This window comes from Aptenodytes forsteri, unplaced genomic scaffold (genome assembly GCF_000699145.1).
Source record: "Aptenodytes forsteri isolate BGI_AS27 unplaced genomic scaffold, ASM69914v1 Scaffold253, whole genome shotgun sequence".
In the NCBI taxonomy this organism is placed as follows: domain Eukaryota; kingdom Metazoa; phylum Chordata; class Aves; order Sphenisciformes; family Spheniscidae; genus Aptenodytes; species Aptenodytes forsteri.
Window position 1 is genome coordinate 630,761 of NW_008794413.1, and position 9,959 is coordinate 640,719.

A 9,959-nucleotide genomic window follows, 5' to 3' on the forward strand; every position below is an offset into this window, starting at 1 on the left:
CCAACCATTAAACCTCTGCAAAAAACAAGCTGGGAGAAACAGCAAAGGGATTTGGACTTTAAACCACCAGGGATGCCCTGGACCTGCTGAAGAAGCCCGGAGGGGTGAAAGGGGAGAAGTGTTTGAAGTGAATTGCTGGAGAGGTGATGGCTGAGCAATATGCCAAGGGGAAAGAATAGGGTCTGATAAGGGAGGGTAGAGAGGTGTAAATGCTCTTTCCTTGCGGTCTGGGAGTAAAGGAGAGCACCGGCATGAGCACACTTTTCTGAGATAGGCAGACATCAATTTCCCAGGCTATAAACTGTCTCGTAAGCATGTCCATTTCATTCAATTTAAAGTCCTCCAGGAGCAGGGATGAGGTTCCCTCAAACAGTTGGACAAGCGATTTTAAAAGAACTGTGGTGTTAGTGCCATCCAAGGGCCTGGGAGGATTCATCCAAGCTCTTGAGCACTAAAACTGTAAACATTTCCTGACCTATTTCTCTCCTAGCCTGCCTGGGAAAGGTCCAAGGGAGTGCTGAGGCCTGATCAGACAAACAAGGCAATCAGTTTTCTACGTGCTCATCTTTTCTTGATCTTTCTTGTCTGTGTATCTGTACTAGAGCTTTTCATTGTCATTAGTCTAATTCCCAAACATCCCAGTAATACCCAAGCACCTTCAGCGCCAGGTCCAGATGGATAAAAGTGATGTTGTAGTTTTTAGAAGAGAAAACTGTTCCTGAACACTGTTAATAGTGGAGGTCTCCCAGGCATTTCCAGAGCTGCTCTGCAGAATGATGTGCCATCGGCATTTCCAAGCTTCTGAGTTTGACAGCACACTTGGAGAAACACTTTCCTGCCAGACCACTCTCTTACCAGCCATCCACACCAGAGCGCTGCTCAATCAAAAGCTTAATACAAGAAGAAATTAACTCCATGAATGTTGTCTTTCAGCTGCTTTGCAGCTGTGAGGCAATAGTCTGTACAGACCCGGGTCATGAGTATAATCCATCTTGCAAATGCCAGTGCACTTGCAATTCTGCTCCAGCACGATGACTGAGAAAGCACCGGGCTCTCCCAGGAACATGAGGAGAACATTGGTTCAACATGGTCTGCTGTATGGAGCCCCATAGTGAATGACTATTCTTTGTGGGCCTCTAATGTTGCTGATACCACAGCTTCTGGCTGTGCAGAAGATCCTCTGAGTGAAGGCACCAGTGCTGTTCTCAGAAGTGAATGAACATGAAAGCAAAGTCACCAGATGGCTAGCAATGTGGAGAGTGGAAAAGAAAGGAGACCAGCAGCCCCCAAAGGCAAACTCCATCATTTATTGGTGGGCAAGACAACCTCTGACTCATCCTGTGGTCCAGCAGCTGAGGAGGCTGAGGACACAGCCCCCGCTAGGCAAAGGGTGTGCAAAGTTGGGTGCAAGACTCTCCATTGACTTCTGCTTCACTGTTGCCTTCAGGCAGCCAAAGCAGCACAAGAGAGCAACAGCATGCACAACTTGCACCTTTGTGTGAGGAAACCTTGGTTCATCAGAAGATGGGACCTTCTGCCTGATTGCCTCTTTGATACCCTCTGTTCTTCAGGAGTCCACTGCAGAAGAAGTTGGTGAGGAGGAGTGGACGCTTTGCTCCTCACTAGGAGTTTCACTCTGATCTCATGGTAGCAGGGTACAAGAAGCAATCCTTCCATGCCCCTCCAGTGGAGTCTCACAGCTGAGACAAAGGCCCAGTCCCTTGATCACACCCTCAGTCCCACTTGATGGGATTGCACAAACTATGTGTCTGACTTCATCTTTCTGCCAGTCCCTGCCTACTTCTTGTAAGGTTATCTCACCTCTCTGGTGAGTCTCTGTGGGGTGGGAGTTCCTGGGCTTGTTGAGCCCTTTGCAGTGACTTGAAGCTAGCAGATCTCAGGGACTTGCTTGTAAACTTGCCAGCTCAGATTTTGAGCTGTCAGCTGCTGATCTGTTCCAACCAGTGATCCTGCCAAGGCAGCCTGACCTGCCAGATCGGAGGTGTTACCAGAAAGGATGAGCACTTTCAACGTAGCTACAGAAATTTGATTCAGAAATAGGTGCCTGTGTCTCCTTTTATGGGGGCTCATACTCACAGCTTGGCTTTCCTAAGATTTTTCTGTTTTCCAGAAACATCGTGCTGTTTGCATATATTGCCGCTTTGCACTGACTTTCAGGCCTTCATGGCTGCCAGGCACCTGGCCACCTTGCGCTGATCATAAGAAGCACCACATTCAGTACCATCTTTCATCCTCCTCTGTTGACCTGTTTCTCCATGTCACTGGGGGCGGCAGGGACTGTCTGTTCCCTTGTACAGTGGCTAGCACAAGGAGATCATGGCCCATCCACTGGTGCTTCTGGATGCTCAGCTAAGGGCATAATTACTAAGGGCAGTGATGGGTCCATCACCTGCACAAGTGCAATACCATCTATACCATTATGATATGACTGCTGAAGTCCTCAGCTAGAAAAACTGCACACAAGGGGTGGGACAGAAATTTGGAAGGAGTCTCTTTGTCACTTTTAAATACGCTCTTTGGTTCCCTAGCTTTGAAAACCTAGCCGTGGTCCCTGGTGAAGCAGGCCCTGGGCAGGGGGATGGTAGCAGTACTTCTCCCGAGGTCCAAAACCCTGTGTTCAGGTGGGCTTTACCTCCAGCACAGGCAAAGGGAGATGGGGAAGAGCAAATAGAGAGGGTGCTGAGGCTGGATCAGGCACAGGAGGAGGGGGTGAGGAAGAAGGACAGCGCTGAGAGAAAGTGGGCACAGAAGAGGGAAGCAGTTCCCATCCCCATTGAGCTCAAGGCTTGGAGAAGCGACCTGAGGTTTCTAGCTAACACCTTCATCAGAGCCTTTCCTGAGAGCTGGTGGGTGGCCCATGAATATCCATACTCCCATTCCTGCTTCTCTGTCTCCCTGCCGGGAGGCAGGCTCAGAGGAATAACCTGTTTGTTAAGGCCCATGGTCTCCCCATGGTGGTCTCTCCACGCACGCTACCCTGGTCTCCTGTGCTTCCTCCTTCTAGAAATACAGTGCCTGATTCTGGACTCATTTTTCTGATGACAGATTTGCATTTTCTTGGCAGGATCTGAGCGAGTTAAATTCAACAACAGTGAAGAGCCCCACCAACACTGTGGCAGTGCAAAACCTCAAAGCTGGCACCATCTACGTCTTCCAGGTGCGGGCACGTACTGTGGCCGGGTATGGCCGGTATAGTGGCAAGATGTATTTCCAGACCATGACTGAAGGTGAGTCTTCAGCTGCCTCTGCATAAAGGTGACACAGGGTCTAGAGAGACTTGAACAAGATGGAGATGCACTGGCAGCAGTGCTGGTCCCCTTGCTGTTCGTCCCTTCAAGGGTGCATTGGCAAGTCACATGCATTTATTCAACCTGGCAAGACACGGAGAGAGGCATGGGCACTTGGTGGTCCATGCAGGGAATCACATAATCTAGGCCAATTTCTGCCAAGCTTTTCTGTCATGGGGACATGTTCACTCAGTTGGATTTAGAGGAAACGAAATTCATTATTTTCATGTGCACAGCTGATGATGACAAATGCAGACCTGGGCCTCTGTTTTCTAAATTTGTGCTGCTAAATAAAACAGGCCAAGCCAGTTTTCTGTCCCTGAGGCCAAGGAGCAAGGCACAGCATGCATGAATCCATGGGACTAAACTTTCCCACCCAAAAGGGATAGCTCCATCCAACCTTCCTACTGGGGCACATCCCCCGTCATAGCCAACCTGAGCCATGCGTGGGACAGCACTAGCTGTCCTGGACCAAAACCATGCCAGGAGGCCCATTAGCGATAGCCATGCAAATGTGGGCAGTGCTCAGGGCCATGTTCTGACCTCGATGAACTGGTTAGTGTAGACCCATCCTGTGCCACAGTAACCCATTCCCTCTTCCTCATGTGCCAGCCGAGTACCAGACCAGTGTCCAGGAGAAGCTGCCACTCATCATCGGCTCCTCTGCGGCAGGACTGGTGTTCCTCATTGCTGTAGTCGTCATCATTATTGTGTGCAACAGGTAGGTCAGTGCATGACCCGGGGCTGGGCCAGTGCAGGGGGGAGGCGACTGGAGAACAGAGGGTGGCAGGGGTAGGGGAGGATGGAGACAGGAAGGTGAAGGGGGAAAGAGATGCCCCTGCAGTGTATCTCTTGGCCCCGATGGACCCGTGCTGGTGCTCAGGACTCCCTTTCTTTCCAGAAGACGGGGCTTTGAGCGTGCTGACTCTGAGTACACTGACAAGCTGCAGCACTATACCAGTGGCCACAGTACGTACCGCGGCCCCCCGCCAGGCCTGGGGGTCCGCTCTCTCTTCGGTTTGTGTTCCTGTTCACTCATTCCTTGCGGCGTGTGGGGAGGGCTCAGGCCACCTAGCTGGGCAGGCATGTGCATGTGTAGGCAGGAGAACCTCCACGCTGTCTAGATTCCCCACCAGTCCCCTATGACCTAGATCCCTGCCCTGCCTCGTAGAGTCCATGCTCTCCAGACCTGTGTGCTGTTGGGTGCCAGCCGTGCAGTGAACACCTGGGCACACTCTACAAACCCCTGTGACATCCAACACACACCCCTCCACGTGCCCCTGAAGCCTCACCCTCTTCTGCGGTGCAGCCCCTGCCACCACACCTTGTCTTGCTACTCCAACACCTGAGCTTTGCCCAGCTTGTGGGCAGCAGTGAGACCCCTTTCCCAACCCACCCACGTCCTGGAGAGTGCTGTCCTTCTGCAGGAACCCACATACCTCGTGGTGCCTTTGGTAGAGCCCATCCCAGTGCTCCCAGAATCGTCGTAGATATCAGATATATCTATATATACAGGTATATAATACAACACATAACATGCCCTCTCTTGCAGCCTCTCTCTTCCAACATCCCTGCGTACTGCAAGGCACTCCCTCACATTCAGCATTCCTGCTCAAGACCTCGCTGCACACCCTGCCTCACCCCAGTGCATCCTCCTTCCCCTCATTAACCCCTGGCTGCATGCCCTCTGCAACGCCTTTCTCCTCCCTCACTAGAGACCTGTTGCTATAATCCTGCTTTGTTCGAATCTCAGTTGTTATTTACCTCGTGTTATACTTGCAGCTTCAGGACTTCTGTCCTTTTCATACCTTGTTCTTGTACAGACTTGGGCCTTGTTCAGAAAATGGAAAAAATCAGTGGTGTTTCAGCACAGGACTTGCTATTGCTTCTGCATTTACCTGGGAAACGTTTCCCAAAAGGCAGGGCACTGAACTGCAGCTCTGTGCCAGAGCAGCAGCGTGCTGGCTGCATTGCTATAACTTCCCAGGAGAAATGACACTCTTCAAGAAAGATTATGTAAATGCAACTCTCAGTTGTTTGTCAGTCCGTGCTGCATGTGTAAACATGCATTCACACTTTCTCCCGGGGTCTGGTGCATAACATGACAGCTTCAGGCTGGGATGGCATTAATAGCTGTGCCTTCACAACTGTTGGAACAGGCTCGATGCCACCGGATGCAGATGAACTGATAACGGGCCTGGGGTGCCTTTTAGCCACATCGTCACTCAAGACACCAGTCCAAGGCACAGTCCCTGCTCGGCTCCCCAGCAGTGATTGCTGTGGAGAGGCTACAGCTTATGGTTAGCAAATTGCCAAGGCGCAGGGAGCCTGTAAGCATTGCAGCAACTCCCCTGAATCCTACCATAATCCTACACGTGGGGCTGGGAGTTGTGCCTCTGGTTCTGTGTTGGGCTCCTTATTTAGTGAGCTGTGAGCTCTGCTCTCCAAACACCCCCAATTTTGGGGCAAGCCAGCGGCCAGCAAAATGAGTATAGAAAGGGGAGAACCGCAGGACTGCAGGTAAGAGCTGTCCCACGGTGTAGGTAGCATGCAATGTGGCATCAGCAGTCCAACCTCACCATGTCCCATGGCCATTGCCTTTCACATAAGCATATCGTTGTGTCTTCTGGTCTGCCTAGAAGGAAGAGCTTGGCTTCTGCAATTTCCCCAGTGTCCCCTACAGCTTGTCTTGGCCACGTTGAGGCTACCAAGAGGGAACCCAACCTCAGGCAGGATTACCTGTCAGGAGAACAGGGGCCTGGACTGTCCGTCCTGCTTGCACTGCCCCTGGAAGGGTCACAGATACCCCCCGTGGAGGAGTGAATCTGGCTTGGTGGCTGTGTCAGTAGTACCAAGCACCTAGAGCTGCCTCCCCTATAGATCTCCATGTAGAGAACCAAGAGCAGCATGTGCCTCGGTTTACGTCCCAAGGCAGACCCTCACCATCTCCTGTCTTGAGTGCTGAGCCCAGGTCTCCTCCTCCACTTTCCCATGCCTCTGATGGGATGGTATGCTGAGGTGGAAGCAGCACACAGAGAAGGTCAGTGAGGCAGAGCTGCAGTCTCTACAGTCCTCTTGCAGTGTTGCAGCATGATGAGCATGGTGTGACATTGGTGTGCCTATGCACCATCTCCTGAGAGCAAATGCTTCTCTTGCTTTTCCTCTGGATATGCTTAAAGCTGAGTCCTGCTGCAGAGGATGTGTGGTTCTCTGTGGTCAGCTTGCAGTCCTAGCTAACGATGCAGCCCTCCACTGCCCCAGCAATGACTTACGGGCCAATATTCATTAGAATCCAGCTTTAATAGTCCTGTGCAAACATGGCTCTGCATGTTCTTTCTCTAACTGCTTTGCTGGGTCTGCTTCATGCCCTTGATTATGTGACTTGCTGAGGTAAAATGACCCTCACACAAATAGGTTTCTCTTTTCCTTGATACCAGCCATCAGTCATTTCATTTGCATCTGTCTGTCTGACTCTCTCCCTCACCTTTATGCAGTGACTCCAGGGATGAAGATTTATATCGATCCGTTCACCTACGAAGATCCCAATGAGGCTGTCAGGGAATTTGCAAAAGAAATCGATATCTCTTGTGTCAAAATCGAGCAGGTGATTGGGGCAGGTAGGTCAACTGTGAATGTCTGGCTGGCCCTCAGCAGCACAGTCTCCTTTGTGGTCTCAGGTTTCGGTGAGATTTTAGCCTTACATGTACTGGGAACACTAGTGTCAGTAAGGTCCTACACTTAGCCCGAGCCTGGACTAGCAGGAGCAAAGTGGTCCAGTGCTGGAGGAGCAAGTCCAGCCAGTGCTGGAGACAAGGAGTTCCCATGTGCATATAGTGTCCAGTACTCCTCACCAAAGATGAGTCCACCTGAAGGGAGGTCTTTGGTGTGGAATGAGGGTGGAAGCACAGAGCAGATGGTGGGTGGTCAGCTCAGGGGCGTGCAGGGCGGGCACGGCTGGAACCCATGGGAGCAGGGTCCCTTGGGGAGAAAGGCAGAGGTCTGGAAGGCTGACAAGCCCTACCTGTTTCCCTCTGTTCACAGGGGAGTTTGGTGAGGTGTGCAGTGGGCATCTCAAGCTTCCTGGCAAAAGAGAGATCTTTGTGGCCATCAAGACCCTGAAGTCTGGTTACACGGAAAAGCAGAGACGGGACTTCTTGAGTGAAGCCAGCATCATGGGGCAGTTCGATCACCCCAACGTCATCCACCTGGAGGGGGTGGTGACCAAGAGTTCACCAGTCATGATCATTACTGAGTTCATGGAGAATGGCTCACTGGACTCCTTCTTGCGGGTATGAGATCCCAGGAGCATGCAGCCCGAGAGATTGTGTTGGGCCAGAGAAGGACTGGAGGCGAAGGTTCTCTCCCCTGTGCCAGTGTAACAGTGCCCTTCACTGCCCAGCATCCCCTGCCACTGGGGCAGCTGCTGCACAGTCCAGAGGTCTGTGTCTCAGGAACAGAGGTGGAGGGGGCACCAAGGCTGTCATCTGTTACGTGTGTGTCCACTCATACTAGCGAAAGGCTGTGCCTACCTGTACACATGCCCACAGATGCATTTACAAACTGCCTCTGTGGACATGGAGGGACAGTCCGACGTAGCTTTAACACAGCAGGACTTCACCTCCAGCTGCTCTCTCTAAATATTTATGGGTCTGCGTCTGAAATGGGTAATTCACTGTGTTGATGCGAGGTAACCTGCTTAATAGGAATAGATTGCTCCTTCTGAACCCTGCTGTGCAAGGTGTGGCAGATCTGCCACCTTTGGATGACAGCAGCCATTGGTAGTGATGCCCATAGAGTGTGCAAGGGTGACTTCCAGCCCCTGTGAGCTCTCCACTCTCCACCTCTTGTTTTGAGAGGGAGCTTACATACTCGTGGCATAGCTGTGTCTTGACATGCAGTGTAGACAGAGGCTACCGGCTGTTTGCTGGACCATGGCGGGCTGTGAATTTGCTCCTCTCATGTGGATTCTTTCCCTCTTTTCCCCTAAGCAAAATGACGGGCAGTTCACAGTGATCCAGCTGGTGGGCATGTTGCGGGGCATCGCGGCAGGCATGAAGTACCTGGCCGATATGAACTACGTGCACCGGGACCTGGCTGCCCGCAACATCCTGGTGAACAGCAACCTGGTCTGCAAAGTGTCTGACTTCGGCCTCTCCCGTTTTCTGGAGGATGACACCTCTGATCCCACCTACACCAGTGCACTGGTAAAGCTGCTCTTCCAGAGAGGGAGGGATGGGTGGTGGTGAAGGAAGGAGTCAGGGAGAGAGAGGGAAAGGGGAGATCCTCCCTTGATGTGGGGAGCGCTTTTTCAGGGTGCCAACAATGGAAATAAGGTGCCAGGTGGGAAAGACCAATGAAATGAACCAAGGAAGATCTTCTCTTGCAAGGTCCTGTCCGGTTGTCCAGTGGCTGTTGATGGGCCCTGTAGTCATTCCTGTGGGTAACTGAGCCTCTTCCAAATATGTCTGCAAACATATACATGTCCCTGATAAAGCCCTTAGCTGGGATGATGCATTATATCCATCCAGCATGGACCAGCTGGGGGTCCTCTGAGATGCTGCCCTGACAGATTTGTTGCCAGAGCAGCAAGTCTGGGTGTTTTTTTACCATCACTGTCCAATCGTGCTGCCCTGCTGTCCGGGAGGCCATGATTCTTTTTCATGTCACGTCATGGGCTCAGCTCCAGGAATGACAGACTGAAGTGTGAATGCGTGCTGGGTGAAGCCCTGCAGTACTAGATACTGATCTTCCAGAGAGTCTGTCTGAATTAGGTGGAGAAACATTCCCAGAAATGGCTTCATGATCACGGAACAGCTTCCCAGGAACGCCACGGTGCTAGTGACGCAAGTGCCACCGAGGACTCATGGCCTGTTTCAAGCTACAGAATGTGCACAGGGACCAAAGGATAATTTGGAGACTTCGTTGTTGTTCAGTAAGATTGCAGCCAGGAGTTCTCATAAATACCATTGTTTGCAAAGGCATACAGCATCGCTCTACAATGATGCTACAGGATCAATGCCTACGTACAATGCCTGTGACAGGCCTTCTTGGAAATAAGTGTTGATAGAGCTGGGGCATGATCTGTTGGAAATCATCTCTCCCAGACCTTTTGAAGCTGCCAGTGATGAGATGCCTGGCATAGCTCTTAGCGAATTGTAACAGTAGTTGAATACCTAACAAACACCTAAAAGTGTGTGCTTTTATTCTTGTCTGAATTTGTGTAGCTTCAAACATCAACCATTTGATCTTATACAGTCATCCTATGGCTTTTAAAAACACTAGCAACATTTATTTTTCACAACATTATCCTTACATCCAATTACCTTTCCCTTTGTTAAGCTAAATGCATGGGAGCTTCTGGTGTTTACTACTGTTTTCTATTCCTGTTATTGTGCCTGTAGCTTTTCTCTCTGTCAATCCTAATTTATCCTTCTTGAACTGTGGGCACTGTAGCAGGACATATATTATCTAAAATGATAGAATATGTGCACCCACTATAACAGAGTAACAGAAGTAATAGTATAGAATCATAGAATCATTAAGGTTGGAAAAGACCTCTAAGATCATCGAGTCCAACCGTCGACCCAACACCCCCATGCCCACTAAACCATGTCCCTAAGTGCCTCATCTACTCGTCTTTTAAATACCTCC

The 9,959-nt window shown here is 50.9% G+C and overlaps 1 protein-coding gene across 6 annotated transcripts in view; it reads left to right on the forward strand.

Moving 5' to 3' along the window:
• The window catches only part of EPHB2 (EPH receptor B2), a 92,930-nt gene that overhangs the window by 71,100 nt on the left and 11,871 nt on the right, over positions 1 to 9,959 (forward strand). Inside the window, exons 6-11 of one of the 6 annotated variants that reach the window (XM_009289104.1) lie at positions 3,086 to 3,248; positions 3,921 to 4,029; positions 4,210 to 4,277; positions 6,803 to 6,925; positions 7,350 to 7,597; positions 8,297 to 8,512. In XM_009289104.1, coding sequence (XP_009287379.1) covers positions 3,086 to 3,248; positions 3,921 to 4,029; positions 4,210 to 4,277; positions 6,803 to 6,925; positions 7,350 to 7,597; positions 8,297 to 8,512 — 927 coding nt within the window. Of the gene's footprint in view, positions 1 to 3,085; positions 3,269 to 3,920; positions 4,030 to 4,209; positions 4,326 to 6,802; positions 6,926 to 7,349; positions 7,598 to 8,296; positions 8,513 to 9,959 lie in introns of all 6 variants that reach the window. The other 5 variants (XM_009289111.1, XM_009289118.1, XM_009289132.1 and 2 more) reach the window with 5 other exon arrangements.